The 18,763-nt window shown below is 39.7% G+C and overlaps 1 protein-coding gene across 1 annotated transcript in view; it reads right to left on the reverse strand.

Annotated features, from left to right (window-relative positions):
• Positions 1 to 1,095: 1,095 nt before the first annotated feature.
• LOC146629984 (atlastin-2) overlaps positions 1,096 to 18,763 on the reverse strand; it is a 40,350-nt gene continuing 22,682 nt past the window's right edge. Inside the window, exons 6-13 of the mRNA XM_085356726.1 lie at positions 12,589 to 12,645; positions 12,210 to 12,302; positions 11,859 to 11,997; positions 9,411 to 9,538; positions 9,226 to 9,282; positions 8,853 to 8,924; positions 8,129 to 8,560; positions 1,096 to 1,775 (exon numbers count right to left, since the gene is read on the reverse strand). Coding sequence (XP_085212852.1) covers positions 1,665 to 1,775; positions 8,129 to 8,560; positions 8,853 to 8,924; positions 9,226 to 9,282; positions 9,411 to 9,538; positions 11,859 to 11,997; positions 12,210 to 12,302; positions 12,589 to 12,645 — 1,089 coding nt within the window. The 3' untranslated portion in view covers positions 1,096 to 1,664. The remainder of the gene's footprint in view (positions 1,776 to 8,128; positions 8,561 to 8,852; positions 8,925 to 9,225; positions 9,283 to 9,410; positions 9,539 to 11,858; positions 11,998 to 12,209; positions 12,303 to 12,588; positions 12,646 to 18,763) is intronic.

The raw sequence follows: 18,763 nt of genomic DNA on the forward strand, positions 1-18,763 counted from the left end.
AAACTGATCAGTAAAGCAAAGTTTTATGACCTCTGACCCTGAGATCAATGCCAACACTTGGAATGAACCTGCCATTCAATTTACAGATTTTGGCTTTGAAAATAGAAACACTGGACCCACCAATCTGGACCCACAAAGTGTTGTGTTACATATATGCGATGCAACAGATCGAATGGCAAACAATTCAATTTTTTGGTGTTTTACTATGTGGTCTTGGGTGGTTTAGAAACAAGAGGAGCTGACTCAGTCCATCAGATCTGCCAAGATAAAGAGGACAACGAGGAATGATGAAGGGAAGAGAGCTTAAGTTTAATAATAAACCCCCCCAAAGCTAAATAATAAAAATACTCTACATTGCTAACCTGAGCTACACTGGAGAATAAAAATGAAAGTTTTACTCAAATACTGGCAGTCAGGTTAAGAGGACCAAGTAGCAGAAAATGTATAGAAGCTGGAGATCCAGACATAGATAAACTTAATAGCTGAACATTTAGTAAGACATCTTTCTTGGTAGGTCAAGTAGAGAGCTGGAAATGTCTCAGATCTGTTGAACAAATATTTTGGTCACTCTATGCTAGTCTGCACTGCAAACATACATGAGTCTGATACCTCATATCTTGCTGTTGGAAAGCAAGCAGGACTCTGACAAAGCCGAGTATTAAAAATAAAGAGTATCTGGAGGTAAACACGTCAAGTCATAATCCACTTAAAACAGTAAAAAAAAGAAAAAAAAAAAGAACTGACAGACACTGTCTTTTGTCAATCAGTACAATACACCTGCAGATCATTCTACTAAGGTGAATACTTAAGTGCTGAGCTGGTTTTATCAAAACTTTGCTTCCTTTACTTTCAGCTCTTTCCCAGATCCAGACAAACTAATTAAGGTAACTATAGATTACTATCTGAACTAGCTTGATAATAAAATTAAAATCCTTTCTTAACCTCAGAAAATAACAAAAACAAAAAAACAAACAAATTGCTGCATAACTGTCATTTCCATCTTTTTCAGAAAAGGTTCAATTGAAATAAGACTTTAAAAATCACTTAATAATGAAGAGAACTGGTTGGAGCCCTGACCTGAAATCATGTTTGTTCATGTCACAGGGTTATTTTATTGTATACACCCTACATAATGTGGATTGAAAGTTTTTATGGCTGATATATGTTCAGCAGAGTCACAAGAAACACTAAGAGAGTTTCTACGAGTAACACTGTAAACTTTGGTTGTGACAACTATTTGTATTGCCGCCCAGCGACACAGAAACCTGATGAAGACAAGAGGAAGTACCGCAAAGAGAGAAGTGAGGAGGGTCTGGTGACATGCTCTTCATACATACATTCAGATAAACGGGGATTAATAATGTGCAGTCATTATTTGACAGGTAACCACACCTGGTATAATGGTGTAAGAATGGCCACCCACACTAAGAATCATAACCCTCGTTGAGAATAAAATACATCATACCACTTTGTTCAGAACTACAGCGTGCCCTTAAACCCACAGCCAGCATGGCGAGGAACCATCATCTATATCCAAAAAACCAATCTATTTATACATTTCAAATCATTTTAAAACAGGGCAGAAGGTGGATGTGACAGGAAAAGGGAAGAGAGAGGGGGAGAGGAAAAAAAACCCAACATGACAGGGAAAACATGGTGTGCTGCTAATTTTTCTTCTTGATGTTGTTGTTGGAGGTGAGCCGGGGCCGTGGTGTTGGGATAAAGCTTCCAAACAGGACTCGACTTCGGGCCACCTCAAAGACTTTGGAGAAGATCTGGAGGAAAAGGAGAAGGAAGAGGTCACATCAGACTTGAAGTTCTCTATGCATTGGGTAACACAATCTCCACTTTGACCAACTCTGCTCGAGCTCAAAATCCCATCCTCAACGCTGCAGTAATTATTCATCTTTTATCCCATTACAGTTTAATATTTATTTACCAATCACATACAGCCAGCTCTGGCTCATTTTACAGCAGCCTTGATGTCAAAATGTGTGCAAATAATCATGTTGCTAGGCAACCTGGTATGCCACAATAGCTGCTTTATACTGTTATATTGTTTCTATGGTGTGAAAATGATGTCCTGGGTTGTTTTAATTTTTTCTTCTTTTGAACCCTCACCCCTCAAAAATCAGTATTTGATGAATAAGCCCATTTCAGTTTCACTCAACACATAACGTAATGAAATCAAAGCTACTAATTATTACTCCTGTACTGTATGCGCAATCAAAACCGTTTACTTTTGTTAAATTTTATTAGGCTAACTGGACTTGTTTGGAGAGGAGGTAGCTGCTGTCTCAATATAGCAGGATCACTTGAGGCTGGGTCTAAAGGTGAATATTTTAAAAGTGTTATGGACTGTTAAAATGCTGCACAGCATTAAAGAGCATTTTTAGAACCTGGTACAAAGAATGGTGTTAGCCTCTTGCTCCATAACAGCTGTTTTCCAAGTTATCTTGGAGTAATATAGGTAAAGCTTTATGTTGGGTGTGTAGTAGTTTGACAGGTGTGCCACCAAATGGAGCTATAGTCAGCATCTATCTACAAGGATTTTTATACATTATTAAAAAAGGAATTATATGATGCATATTATGGCTCGAGTTTTGGGCAAATCCCCAAGGAAGGCATCACCAAGAAGTGATGACTGTACGTTACAAAGGTTAAAGACTGTTGCAAATATATAATTGGTGGTCAGCGTGACGGATATACTGGCATAAATGCCACGGAATGTCAGGAGAGGAGATCGGAAGAAATTCCAGATGATGAGAGAACTGGAACACTGAGCTCTAGTGAAGCATGCTGTGATTTCTAGCATTGGAGGTAATAAGTTTAGTTTATTTCACTGGATCAACATCGTCCCGTGCCCTTCCCTCCTGCTGCTACTCCTCCCCCTCTCCCTGAATTGTACAGTTTGATGGCTCAGGGAACAAAGAATTTTTAGCCCTGCTGGTTCTGCTGCTGGGGAGGAGCAGCCTGTCGCTGATCCGGTTTCTCTGTGGTTTGATGACAGTTAGCAGAGGAAATTTCCAGAGTACTTTTCTCTGCCACTGTTACCAGAGAGTCAGTCTAGCTTCATGCCAACCACAGAGCCAGCCTACCTTCGCCAGCCTGGAGGAATCCTTTTTGGATGTACCACCCCTCCAGCACGCCACCACGTAAAAGATCAAGCTGGCAACCACTAACTGGTAGAACATCCACAGGAGTTTCCTGCAGATGTTTAAGGAGTGCAGAGACATGCATGACACATCTCTGAGTTGTTAAGTCTAAAGTGCATAGGGTGAAGGGAAGAGGGGCCAGCACTGTGCCCTACGGTGCACCAGTGCTGCTCAGTCCTTCAGCTTGACATACTGTGGTGTCTCAGTGAGGTAGCTGCTTATCCAGGTCACCAGGCAGGGGTCCACTTCAATCCGTTCAAGTTTTTCCTGGAACATAATTGGCTGGATGATATTGAAAGCACTAGAGAAGTCCAGGAAAAGTATCCTGACTGTGCAGCAGCCATGGACACAGCAGGCCCAAAGGCAGGGGGACTTCCTGGGTCAAAGCCAGTTCTCTCCTCACTTGGTCTGCAGTTATGCAGGGAGAGGACTGTGGGGAGGGGAGGAGGAGAGGTATGTCCTCTGTGTCAGGTGAGGGTGCCAGTGAGGGAGGGAGACTGCGATGAGCAGGGTGTGGAGTGTGCAGCAATGTCATGTGGAGAAAGGAGTTGGGGGAGGGCACTGTAGTGAGGTGGGACAGTTGGTTGTTGGTCATACCGATTGAAGAAGGTTACCAAGAGTTACTTGGCTCCTCCAATGTCTCCTCTATTGTACCACCCCTCGTCTTGTGTCCTATCCTTTATTCTGTAGGCCACCTTCTTCCCGTTGAGGATAGCCTTGACCTCCTGTGTTATTCAGGAGGTGTTGTTAGGATAACAGCGTACTGTCTTGACAGGTGAGACCGCGTCCACACTGACAGCCTGCAATCCCTTCACTGTCCTCATCATGTGGATCCAGCAGCATATCCCAGTCAGTGGATTCAAACAGTCTCTCAGGGCACGCTCCACTTTTGGAGACCTATTTCCTGATGCAGTGTGTTGAAGCCGACGGCCTTTTAAACAGGAGGTAGGTGTAACTGTGAGGATTTTCTCCAAGACACATACATCAGTCACGTGGTAGTGCTCTGTCTTTACACTCCCCCGAGTGCAGATGTGAACTCCCTCAGCAGATATCTGTTAGCCTGCGGTCATCCTAAGAGTTTTAGATACCTGCATTCTATGAAGGAGGACTACAGAACAACCCAGCATTCCTTTGGCAGCTGTGCAGTAAAATGGTAATGGAGGAGCAGCTAAAGATGGAACTGCAACTATTTTTCAGCAGGACATGAAATGACGGTAATAGACAGGTTCGAGGAATGATGGACAAGGCTAAACAACTATTATTCACTAGAAGTTGATTCCAAGAAGTTGATTCTGTGTATCTGGCCATGAGTACAATTTACAGAGAGTTAAGGAATGGCTGCAATCACGGAATTGTAAGGTGGAGAAAGATCACCATCTTTGCCATGGTGCTGATGGCCATTGATCAATGGTTATTGATCAATAGTTATGACAATTTGCATATTAACGATCATTAAAACTGGTCTTGACAGCCCATTGTTTGTCACTGGTGCTAATTTCAGTGATTATACAAATGTTGGGGAAACCTGCAGGTAGGTGAGACTGAAGAAGTCACTTGGATGAGTGACAAAACATTTCTCATGCTGAAAATGACATGTCCAGAATAACAGAATGAACCTTTAGAGATTTCCTTTTCTGGATGATTGAGCATGCATCAAGACATTAGTTATTATTGTCACTGGTCAGTACCAGACTTACTAGTTGTTTAATCTAATTGTTAACATTTTAATTGATGCTCAATGCTAGTAAACTGTTATGTCCTAAATGTTATGCCTCCCTACCTCCTTCACATCAAAAACACACAATAGGTGTCAATGGGTGTTTTGACAAAAATGAGAACACAACCAATTCGTAGTGCAGGGGGTCAATTATAGACAGAGAACAGGAAGGGGAGTGTATGAGATGTGGCCAAGCTCCTGAAATTCAAATAATTATCTAAATAAAAAGTTCATTGATAAGTCTTAGTGGTTTTGATTGTGATTAAAAATAAATAAATAAATAAAATCTAACATATCTCCCTAGTCCTGCAACTATTAAAAAAAAGGAAAGATATACGTGAAGCAAGGGCTCACCTTTCGTGGAGTCCTCTGGAAGCATTAAGGGGCAAATATGAAAGATTAATCAAAAAAGCAAGAACAGAAAAACCAAAAATGTCAGAACTATGGTAGTGAAGCTAATTTGGGGAAGGTGGGTTGGAGCACCATGTCAATGTTTCTTTGACAGAAAGCACTTACTTGGAAAAAAGAAAAAAGCGCCTGTATAAATAGCCGCGAATGGGTGAATGAGGCAAGTTGTATAAAATGCTTTGAGTGCTTAGGAACAGTAGAAAAGCACCATATATGAACCAGTCCATTTACGATGTAAATGTACCAGTTTACCATGTACCAGTGTCAGTCACACTTGCGACTAATGCTTCAACTTGTTTAAAAAAAGCAAGCTGTTGCTGCTCCCATTCACAGCCATTTGTTTTTGACTGCGACAAATCTACAGCAAAGCTACAGAAGAATTAATTTTATTCTTTATTGGGGCTGCTACTGAACTATTATTAATATTAATAATTAAAGTTAATAATTAAATAACTATAAATAAATCTACATCCTCAGAACATCTTTTCTGCAGCAGGAAACATTACATCGAAGTACAAAGAAAAACCTCACTTTTGCATATATTTTTTCTTCAAGGTCCTTTAAAGCCTTACAGAAACAGTCACTTATAGCACACGTACACACACAAAATATACCTCATCTGGGAGTCAAAGCTGTCAGAACCTTCATTGAAGTTCTACGTATACCTTGCACCTTATTGTGTACTGTTCTTGTGTTCTATGCTTAAATATTGAAAAATAAAATATTCAGTAAATTAACCTCCAAGGACCTGGCATCCACATATGTGGACATCACATTTTGGGATGTCTAGACCAAAATACTTAATTTTTCTCTACAAGGGCCTGATATTCACTTACGAGGACAGTATACTGCCACTGTTCTATCAAAATTCAAAACAAATATCGTCATATGTAGATCTCATTTTTCTTAGAAACAAAAATTAGGTTAAAAAAAATCTGGTAATTCTTTGTTTTTACATTCATCAGGTCCCAATCAGCCCAAATAGCAAAGAAAAATTAAAAATGCATGCCATGAAAGAGTTCGGGTCTTAGGAGGTTAAACTCCTGACAAATAGAGGTACTTGAATTTTAAATAATAAAATTTAGACAGTTGATGATGGCAATCACCTCTCACTTTTGAAAACTTTTGAGTGAAGCATAAAAGGTGGGGAGAAAACATTGATATACCATGACCTAAATGAGAACCTACATAAAAATACTGATATACAGTGATGGGAATAACGGGGTTACAAGTAACGGCGTTACTAAGGGCGTCACTTTTTTCCAGTAACAAGTTATCTAACTAATAATTCCTATTGTTACAACGCCGTTACTGTTACTAAGAAGAAAATACGGTGCGGTTGCGTTACTATTTTTCAACAAGCAGACGGTTGAAGCTGTCTTCAGCTTACCACATCTTATATCAGTTGTACGAAAGTAGCTGTAAGTAATCTGGGCGCTACAGCTTCAAGCAGCTGCGTGCGCTCTCGCAGGCGGCAATCACTTTCTGGCAGACGATGACTTTTTGGCACAACACCTGGAGCTAAGGGGGCAAAACAATCGCATGAGTGCTGCTGTTTGACTGAGGAAGAATAAAGTAGTCGTGGTAAGCCAATCACACGACCACTTCAAGATGACAAAGCAACAAGGTGCCAGTTTTTAAATTGTACTGATAGACCACGTAAAACCAGAGTCATGATAAACAATATATACGTGGCGTTTTTTCCTCAACAGTTTTGTAACGTTTACTGTCTAAGGACAGCGCAGCGAGCACTCTCTGCTTATGACCAAAAAACAAAAAAAACAAGAAACAGCCCTTTGGTGTTGGTGGAAAAATGCACCATGACGACCAATCAAAAATGATATGGCAACATGACATTTGGCTGTTTAGGAAGAGGGGGACGTTTTAGGAGTGACGGCGAGAGAGAGAGAAAGACAGCAGAAAAAGAGAGAGAGCGAGTTTTGAGATGTGAGAGATTTGTGACGTTTAGCGTGTTTGGAGTGTGTAGTTAATGTGTTGTCTTGTGCAGTTAGCGTGTAGCGTTTTGAATATTTTTGCGTTGTGTGTCAGAACAATGAGGCGACTGCGGTCTCCAGGTAGAAAACAGGAGGAGTGATATACCTCCTGCTGTCAGACCTGCAGGTATCAGGCTGTGATGTTCTCCTTTATAGTGGACAGACATTTTTGGAGTGGCACAAATAATTTGTGTGGCATCTTATTGAATGCAGAACAGCTGATTGTTATGTAAATAGTTTGAAATGGTTATTTGAAAAAGGGTAAAAGGTAAATGGACACAAATAACTTTGTTGTTTGCAAAACTTGCATAGGATTTTGAAATTGACCATTTATATTTGCATTTAAAGTTATGAAATATGATTCAATAAACATGTTTGAGGTTGTTACAGTAAAAAATATAACCTTCTCTACTTTTTTGTCTGATTTTAGATCAACTGGGTTAATACAGAATGTCAAAATGAAAACATAACTGTAAATTCAGACACGTGAGGTTGTGCTGAAAAGAATGATACCAAACAAGGCAAAGTAAATAGTTTTTAAAGGTAAAATGTGGAGGTAAAATCAAAAGTAGTTAAAAATGGCCAATTATACCCTGGACCCCAGAGGGTTAAACATTTTTTAAAGTAACGCAATAGTTACTTTTCAAGTAATTAATTACTTTTAGAATCTTGTAACTCAGTTACTAACTCGGTTACTTTTTTAAAGAAGTAACTAGTAACTATAATTAATTACTTTTTCAAAGTAACTTGCCCAACACTGCTGATATACTCAATCAATCAGTTAATCAATCATTCACTGACATAAAGATTAGAAGAAATTTGCACCACTTGTAATGCAAAGATTGTCCTCTCACCTGTTCCCAGAGGGTTTCAGCCACCTGGTCAATGAATCCTCCGACCTCGCGAAACTCTCCAGAGTATTTAACATAGGCCCAGATGCAGAGTGCTGTCAGAGCCAATCCCATCACCAGGTTGCACAGCGTGGCCACAGAGCTAATGCCCACAAAGCCGGTGACAACTGACACTATGTACATGACAAACATGACAGCAAAGAGTGTGGCGGGCGTCCGTGCAGCGTAGAAGATGTTCTTTCCATCATTCTGCTTGCTGAAGTTGGCATAGGCCTCATCGAGTTCTGCCTCCAGCTTCTCCTGGTAGCGCCGGCAGAAATCTTCTCCGCCCATCTTCTTGACAGAGCGGAAGCACCGCACGGAAGCCTGCCGTAGCTCCACATGACGGCGCTCTAACTCTGCTGGGGAAATGTATGGTTTGTCTCCACCACAGATCTGAGACCAGGACAGGAAATACAACAAAAAAATTTACTGAATTCATCAAACAAAACCTGGATCTCTGATTAAATGAACAGGAAGTAACAGTGTTTAGACAATGATCAAACTTCTGGCACAAACTCATGTTAACCACATATTTTGTGGTTATATGTGTACTCTTCACAAATCAATCAGAATTGAGAGTCAGGAGTTACATCACTTTAGTCTGACATCCAAGTTCTGAGGTGTCTGGATCTCAAACTCTCCAGATCAGCTTAAATCCATGTCCCTCAAAATGCCATATGTTTACCTGCTCCATGCTTTTGTTGTATATGTCTTTGGATCCTGCTACAGCTGCAAGGTTATTTGCTTCAGCTGTTGCCTAAAAACCAGAGGACAAAACATTGTGCAGAAACAATCTTTATCACACATTAATCAATACAGAAAGTTTTTAATTAAACTGAGATTGAGTGCAGCCTGATCTGAGGCATGTGGTGTTGTTGTTTTCCTTTAAAGCAAATGTATCAACTTGATACTTGATTGAAGATGTAAAATCTTCATAATAAACAGACGCCATTCACTTCTTAACCTCAGAGACACTTACTCTTCTGATTACAGATCATAATGTAAACTGTCCAGGAGATGGAGCCATCTAACAGTGAAACTGAAGGAGCTGAACCAACCTGGAGCATTGATTTGGGATGAGGGAGTTCCTCTCCCTGATAGATCTTCATGTAGGCCTGCAAATACAGCAGTAGGGTAGGGAACATTTTTAGAAATTTGACAATACAATCAACCAAAACGGATAGCTTTTTCTGTGGCTTTCAACCAAGTCTTACATAGATGACTTACTGACGAGTAAACTCACTTTGAAATAGTGCAGCAGATCTCTGCAGGTAATTTTGACTCCTCCAATCTCTTTTTCCACTAGATTTTCTGGAGCAAGCAGCGCTGGAACGAGGTTCAGCAGCTCCTTCTGGAAGTCCCCATCAATATCTGAGTGACACACCAAAAACATATTTACCCCCCACCCCAAAAAAAGTGTATAATAGCTTCTCCTGGTGGAGAAGCACTGAGTTGTGTGCATTCCATGTTTATCCCTGAGGGGTCAATTAGATCCCTCCTGCAAATAAATAATTTCCTGAGCAAGCCAAGTTGTTCCTTTATATCCATATTTTCGCATTTTAAGTAAGACTTGACCAAATATAGGTTTTTAGGTGTTATATTAATTAGATCGTCACAGTCTGTAAATTGAAATTCACATTAGAATAAACAAACAAACAAAGGGTACAACAAATGACACATAATAGCTAACACATCTAAAAAAAATTAACATTACAGAAAAACATGGTGAAAAGTTATAAACTATTTTTGGGTTGTAATATTTGGTTGCACTGACACAAAGATGGCATATAAACATGCACTCCCTGCCAAACAGATTGAAGAGCTGATCATCGACATTTTAAATATTGATCTTACAGCTGGCTACAAAAACGTATACAAAACACTTTGAATAATTATTCTAAAAAGCAGAACAGTCAAAGCTCATCATTATATTCATATCTGCCCCTGATTACCATACCTACACCCTCTTACCCAGGGTCATTTCACTCTTTATTTGCTTTGATTAGTTCAGTACAATCTTCACCACAAAATTCAAGAAGAATTATCCCAAAATACTGTTGATGGCTACCAAAAGCATCTGGTTGAGTTGCAAAAAACAAAAAAAAATCGATCCAGGATGAGGTCAGTCTGGTCTTGAAGTTTTGTGCGACTGCTCTATCTACTAGAAGGTGATGTTTCACCCCTCTAGTGTTCCTACCAATATATAATAAATGGTAAATGGCCTGTATTTGTATAGCGCTTTACACTACATTCAGTCATCCACCCAGTCACACACACATTCACACACTGGTGATGGCAAGCTACATTGCAGCCACAGCTGCCCTGGGGCGCGCTGACAGAGGCGAGGCTGCCGGACACTGGCGCCACCGGGCCAATATATTATATTATTACATACAAAAACAGAAACAAACTGTCTGTCCTTTAAGCTCAGGTCGGGCCTAGGAGCCCGAGGATCCTATGCACTATCCTAACTATCCTAGGACTGCGCTCTTCTGGACACAGAAACCTGATATAATTCCTGGAATGTGCTAGAGCCGCTCCCCAAATTTGGGGGTCACTGCTCTGAGTGTTTCGATTACCTTCACCTTCAGTGTCTTCTATAGGTCTTCTCTCAGCGTGTTTCCTTTCTCGAGCTTCTTCTGTTCATTCTTCCTGAAGTTGCTTTTGCTACATCTATCACACGGCATTTTTTCTCTGTTTGTTCACTACTACTATATGCATGCATAGTTACATATTATAACATGTAACATAACATTACATTACATATTCCTCCACTCGCATAAATTCAACAAACTGCACACATAGAACTCAGCAGCCATGGATAAAAAAGGAAGAGTTTCTACTTTCCAAGACATCCTGCATGTTTGTGCCCTTGCAAGTACCTCTGCTCTGAGAGATTTTCAGGATTAAAGCATTGAAATACTGACACCTATGACACTTTTCACTACTTCCACTGCTACACTACAAACAATAACTGCTGATAGTTAATTTGGCAAAAGTCATTTTCAAAATCGTAAATGGTACATAGACAGTGGTTTAAAACAGTTCTTGTGTTGCTTCCACAGTGTAATTTAACACAATAACCTTAACTGTCCAAAGTGAACAATCACATTAGGACCCCTTTTCTTTTGGGCTTCCATACAGTCAAAACTCAGGTGATTTGAGCGAGCTTGATTTGGTTTCAAGAACAAAGAGTTACCATCAAGAGCATAATGGAGCAGCCCTCATAAACTAGCCACTTGTGTGAGATGCCGTCTTTGTGCACAAGTTCTGTGCACGAAAATATACTTGCACAAGTGATCATCAATACCTGCACAGATGGACAGATTTACTTGTGATTATGCTATTTCTCGCACAGCTTTTGATGTAAATATCAATCTATAGCGCAGAACATTCAGAGGCTACAGCACAGCTGGAATAATAAGGTGGCCACGCTATTGATGTCAAAACACAAAAACTCCTCACAATGTTCAGGTCTCCACCCAAAGCTAAGCATCCTGAGGGTCGATGAGCAATAAAAAAAGGGAGGGCAAGGATTAGTTAGTGCCAGAGCAACAATCCAGGAGCATCCATAATCGGGAGAGGGCCCAGCTTGAGGAACAGAGAAATACCACCCTCCAAGGGGTGAGGAAGAGAACATACACACGAAAAGAAGATGAACTGACCTTTGCTATTACAAGTTCTGTTATACCTGTGAGCCGCCCATCGAAATGAGGATTGGTGGCCACCTTGAGGCCAGGGTGAGGCAACAAGAAACAGCTGATTTTGGAGAAGCAGGAGTGGATGTGTCTGCGGACATTCTGGAGCTCCTCGTGTTGGTTCTGTTTCACCTGAACACAAGCCAGGCACTTCAGTTAATATCTGATTTACTGCACTTAAAACAAATTAAAACAATGTGAAATGTAAAAAACCGTGGAGATGTTCGACAGAAGATTGCCTCTATATATAGTAGGTAGGCAGTTTCCACCTGCTTTACATCCACTGCCACGTGACTTTGTTGATCTATTAAGTCAGGCTGTTAGGGTTTAATTATTCAACTCACCTGCAATCGTTTATCCAAGAAGCCCCGCCCTCCCTCCAGGCCGTATGGATGTTCATATGGGTAACTCCAATCTCTGATTAGGAACATCAGTCTCTTAAAAAACAACATTTAAATTATTATTCAGCATGGACATCAATGTGTGACTTTCAGGTGAAGAACATCTAGAAATGGATAAGAGTGTGCAACAGTTAAAACTCAAGCAGTATGTGCTGGTATGAAGAAAAAGATTGTTAGAAGCTTTGACCAGGAACAGACATGAAGACAAAATGTTTTCCTTTCATGACTTTACAAGTACTGATACAACAAGACAAAGCTTGTTTTAAAATTAAAAGAAACCTCCCTTATATATTTTAAGGACAATGACCATAGTATGGCAGACCTGAAAGGGTTTCTCATAGACTTCCTCCATGGCCAGTCGTCCATATTCAGTGAAGAGCTGAGGAGACAAAACAAGCAAAAAAAGCCTAGAAAACAGAAGCAGCTATAAAATATCAAGAAGTACAAGAACAATTGTTTGCATATCTGATTGTTCGATAAGCAATGCTTAATGCTATTTGTCAGGGTCTGTTTTAACATCAAGAATAACAATCTGAAGAAGAAACTGTGTCCCAGAATTCATAGCGTGGCCCTGCTCAGTTTCCAACAATGGCGGCAGCTAGTTAGTTTAATATTACTCTTATTATTCTTTCTGGGTCACAAAATAAACGTTTAACATATTTTCAGGCGAGAATGTAGCTGTGTAAACTTCAAATATCTGCTCAGTTTATCAGGACACCACATATTTTCAAAAGTGCTCCGACGTTTTCGGAGACATCTGATACCCACCAGCTCGATAGCTAGCCGGGGTTCAAGGCTCACTAGAGCCCGTGAGAACACCGGACTCCCGGCAAATCGTTTTCAAACCCACCGCCATCTTTCGCTACTCAGGTTAAACATGATATATAAGCCACTTAGATAACTTAAAAATGTTGTTGTTTGGCTTTTTTTAGTATTTTATTTGTTCCTGAGTAAATCGGTTTGGCTGAGATTAAAGTTATAGTTTTTACACAGCTGAATAAATGTCAAGCAGACAACTGATTATCAGAAGTGTGAGATGCTCCAGAATATACTCCGGTGTCCTGTTATATTTTAGATAGCAAGGAGCAGACGGCTGAGTTTATTAAACTCCACTGAAACAATCTGCAGATTTCATCAAAATTTAATAAACTATCATCTTGTCTTTATTTTTAGTTAGCACATACCTTACACACTTAAAGCTGTAAGCTAATGATAGTTATATAAGAGCATGCTGGTGCAATAAGCTGTACGTTTTACGTCCAATGAATGCATGATCTGATTAGTCGACTAATCGCAAAAATAATCGGTGACTAGTCAACTATCAAAATAATCGTTTGTGGCAGCCCTAATGCAGAGATGCGCAAGATTCTGAAAGAGCAGCAGATCCCCTTCCAGACTCTCTTCCCAGCCCTGCTTAAGGTGAAATATACAGGGAGTGCAGAATTATTAGGCAAATGAGTATTTTGTCCACATCATCCTCTTCATGCATGTTGTCTTACTCCAAGCTGTATAGGCTCGAAAGCCTACTACCAATTAAGCATATTAGGTGATGTGCATCTCTGTAATGAGAAGGGGTGTGGTCTAATGACATCAACACCCTATATCAGGTGTGCATAATTATTAGGCAACGTCCTTTCCTTTGGCAAAATGGGTCAAAAGAAGGACTTGACAGGCTCAGAAAAGTCAAAAATAGTGAGATATCTTGCAGAGGGATGCAGCAGTCTCAAAATTGCAAAGCTTCTGAAGCGTGATCATCGAACAATCAAGCGTTTCATTCAAAATAGTCAACAGGGTCGCAAGAAGCGTGTGGAAAAACCAAGGCGCAAAATAACTGCCCATGAACTGAGAAAAGTCAAGCGTGCAGCTGCCAAGATGCCACTTGCCACCAGTTTGGCCATATTTCAGAGCTGCAACATCACTGGAGCACCCAAAAGCACAAGGTGTGCAATACTCAGAGACATGGCCAAGGTAAGAAAGGCTGAAAGACGACCACCACTGAACAAGACACACAAGCTGAAACGTCAAGACTGGGCCAAGAAATATCTCAAGACTGGTTTTTCTAAGGTTTTATGGACTGATGAAATGAGAGTGAGTCTTGATGGGCCAGATGGATGGGCCCGTGGCTGGATTGGTAAAGGGCAGAGAGCTCCAGTCCGACTCAGACGCCAGCAAGGTGGAGGTGGAGTACTGGTTTGGGCTGGTATCATCAAAGATGAGCTTGTGGGGCTTTTTCGGGTTGAGGATGGAGTCAAGCTCAACTCCCAGTCCTACTGCCAGTTTCTGGAAGACACCTTCATCAAGCAGTGGTACAGGAAGAAGTCTGCATCCTTCAAGAAAAACATGATTTTCATGCAGGACAATGCTCCATCACACGCGTCCAAGTACTCCACAGCGTGGCTGGCAAGAAAGGGTATAAAAGAAGAAAAACTAATGACATGGCCACCTTGTTCACCTGATCTGAACCCCATTGAGAACCTGTGGTCCATCATCAAATGTGAGATTTACAAGGAGGGAAAACAGTACACCTCTCTGAACAGTGTCTGGGAGGCTGTGGTTGCTGCTGCACGCAATGTTGATGGTGAACAGATCAAAACACTGACAGAATCCATGGATGGCAGGCTTTTGAGTGTCCTTGCAAAGAAAGGTGGCTATATTGGTCGCTGATTTGTTTTTGTTTTGTTTTTGAATGTCAGAAATGTATATTTGTGAATGTGGAGATGTTATATTGGTTTCACTGGTAAAAATAAATAATTGAAATGGGTATATATTTGTTTTTTGTTAAGTTGCCTAATAATTATGCACAGTAATAGTCACCTGCACACACAGATATCCCCCTAAAATAGCTAAAACTAAAAACAAACTAAAAACTACTTCCAAAAACATTCAGCTTTGATATTAATGAGTTTTTTGGGTTCATTGAGAACATGGTTGTTGTTCAATAATAAAATTATTCCTCAAAAATACAACTTGCCTAATAATTCTGCACTCCCTGTACTGATAAAACAAAAATTTACAACACTGCAGCTGAAGCCACCGAAGATATGGCCAGTAGAGGTTATGCTGTAAACGTCGTTATAACACCTGAAATAGTTCTGGAAGAACTGAAGCAGCTAACATGGAGTAAGGTCAGCAGAGAACCAGTGAGCGCAGCGGCAAACAAGAAACGCGATCCCGGTTACAAAGAAAAACTCTGAGCCTTCAGGAGGACGGTACCTTCTTCCTCGGAAAATTGAGGTCTACTTACTTTGTTTCCCTTTACAATTAAGTTTACTATATGGTGTACAATACATAAATAAATAGGTTCTCTCATGAATGCTCTTTATGGTGAGGCCTAAGCCATCGAGAGCCTCCTTCATAGACTGATGAGGAAGTTGCCTCTCGAGGTGAAGCAGGGTCCATTTCAGGGACCTCTACCTTGGAAGTTAAGATTTTATTTTGATTTCTGTTCCTTTCTGATGAAACTTTTTTTCATATGTTTTATGTTTAGTTTTTACAAGGGTGTGCAGATAATAATCACAGAAAATTACAATTTAGACGAGTAGCAGGTTAATAAAAATTTTGTCAATTAATATTAATGGCTTACATAGTCCAGTGAAAAGGTGGAAAGCCCTATCTAAGTTTAAAAGGGACAAAGCCCAAATTGTTCTGATGCAGGAAACACATCTAGCTGACAAAGACCAGGCAAAACTTAACAAACAAGGTTTCAAACATGCCTTCTATTCTTCTCATAGTTATGGGAGGCGAAGGGGGGTGGCGATTCTGTTATCCTCAGCTTTGAATTATGAACATATAAGGTAGATATATATTGGTAACAGGTAAGACTGAGGGTACCATGATTACTCTCTTAAATGTGTATATTCCCCCAGGCAGTGACTAGTCCTTATATAGGCAGATTTTGAAATTGGCAACAACAAGGAGTCAGGGAATTTTCATTTGCTTTAATGTCACATTAAATGTCAAACTAGATTCTTCAAACGGAAAAGGTGATCAGAGGAATACTGGAAGAAGAATGGTGCATTTTATGGACGATTTTGGACTACTAGATGTGTGGAGAGATTTTCATCCAAATGATAGAAAGTACACCCATTTCTCAATTCCGCACAACGTATATTCTAGGCTAGATTATATTCTCGTGTTTAAGAACTATGTATTTAGAATTAAAAGCTGTGAAATAGCCGCTTGTACCATCTCAGATCATAAGCCGGTTTATCTTGATATCTGCCTGAATAGCAAAAATAGATTAACCTTATGGAGGTTGAATTCAAACATTTTAAATTATCCAAATATTAAAGAGAGTTTGAAAAAAGAAATAGAAACTTACTTAGAGTATAATGAAAATGAGGAGGTATCTCCGGGAATATTATGGGATGCATTGAAGGCAGTGATTAGAGGAAAAATAATTAGTATATCCTCTTACATTATAAAATCAAGGTGGGAAAACCGTTGTCAATTAGAAGACAAATTGTTAGAGCTACAACATCTACACTCTGTGACGCTGAATGATGATATTAAATCTGATATAATAAAAAAAAAGAAAGATAATCTAAACACAATGGACATACAGAAAAAAGGTCTTTTTATTAAACAACAGCAATGCGAGGTAGGGAGGAAATCATTAAGACTCCTGTTTCTTAAACTTAGGAAGCAACAAGCAGAGAGGACTATACATAGAATAAAGAACCATTTCACAACTGCTTTTTGCTTTGTTTATAGAACCATTAAGTCAATGGATCAGGCAGAGACAGGATATAACTGGAGTAAGAACGGCAGGAGGGGAACAGAAATTAGCACTACTTGCTGACGACTTACTTTTAACAATATCCTTTCCCTTACAGGCACTCCCCCAAATCATGGACATGCTATCAGAGTATGGCTCTTTTTCGGGATATAAGGTTAATGTAAATAAAATGCAGGTATTAACTGTAAACTATGAACCACCAGTCAAAATTAAGAATTGCTATAAATGGAAATGGGATGCAGATAGCATTAGGTATCTAGGGTTGGTAATACACCGTGACTTCACCAAAATGTTCAGTGCCAACTATGCCCAGATAAATGAATCTATAAAATCAGATATACAAAGATGGAATACCATTCCGTTTCTGGACCTACACTCCAGGATCGAATCAATCAGATTAAATATTCTTCCCCGACTGCTGTATTTGTTTCAGTCTTTACCGATTGCCATACCACAAAAACAGTTTGTGGCATGGGATAGAATATTGTCAAAATACTGGATTGTCAAAATCTGGAACGGGAAAAAAGCTAAAGTTAAATATAAAACACTCAAACTAAAGAAAGAAAAGGGAGGTCGTGGGCTTCCTTGTCTACGAGAATATTATTGTGCAGCTCAGTTAAGACCATGGATATGTCTCTGTTGTCCAGATTACACGCCGGATGGAAAGATGTTGAAGGAACAATAGTTAAAGGAATACCAGTTACAGCTTTAATATCGGACATAAACGTGGCAGACGAACCTATACTACAAATAATGATATCTGCTTGGAAAGAAGTAATAAGAATTCGCGGTTTGGAAAAGGGCTCCAAGGTTTTAAGATGGTGTGCATATGATTCAGATTTTACCCCAAATCATTACGATAATAGATTCAAGAACTGGGTTTCAAAAGGTATAACTAATTCATTTGTCCACAAGGGGGCATTCCAAAGCTTTGAGCTTCTTTTTTTTTTTTTAGCTTTTTAAGACGTAAACATGATTTAGGTTCAGACAACTTCTTTAGATATCTACAGGTCAGAAATTATTTTAATCAAAAATTAAAAGTGAACCTAAACGAATTACAATTTGTAGAAACATTTTTATTATTAACCAAATCTGGAGCGCAAAGCAAAATCATTTCCAAATTATATAACAGCATCCTGCGGTGTAAAAACGACAGCACTGTGTATATTAAAGCAATGTGGGAAAAAGAAGGTAATTTGTCAATTACAGAGGAGTGTTGGGACCACACATGCAAGATATAGTGGGCTACCACTGGGTCTAATGTTTGGCGTGAATTTTGCTGGAAAAGAATTATGAGATTTTTCATCACCCCTGCTTAACAAAGATATTGGGGAACTGGTGACACATGTTAGAGATGTGGGGGAGATGGAGCTAACCATTTCCAAATCTTTTTGGGATTGCACAGTTATTCGCCAGTATTGGTCTCTAATCCATGAACATCTACAAAATGTGTTTTCATTTGTTTTTCCTTTAACCTTTGAGACCATATTTTTGTGTAATGTACCAGTGGATAAATTGAATTCCAATGATAATAGACTCTTGTATATCCTACTGGCCGCAAGTAAAAAGCCTCTTACAAGGGAATGGCTTAAGCTTGAACCACCAACGATGGAAGATTGGATACATTCTGTACAAGAGATCTATACGATGGAAAAATTGTCATTTTCTCTTAAACTTCAGAGGGATACTTCAGTGGGAGGCAGAGGGTCAGAGAAAAGAAGCACATAAAAAACTAACCTTTCTGAGCCATTTCCTATGC

The sequence above is a fragment of the Diplotaxodon limnothrissa genome, linkage group LG6 (genome assembly GCF_057381915.1).
Source record: "Diplotaxodon limnothrissa isolate DT_005_m linkage group LG6, D_limnothrissa_male_GT1.1, whole genome shotgun sequence".
In the NCBI taxonomy this organism is placed as follows: Eukaryota; Metazoa; Chordata; class Actinopteri; order Cichliformes; family Cichlidae; genus Diplotaxodon; species Diplotaxodon limnothrissa.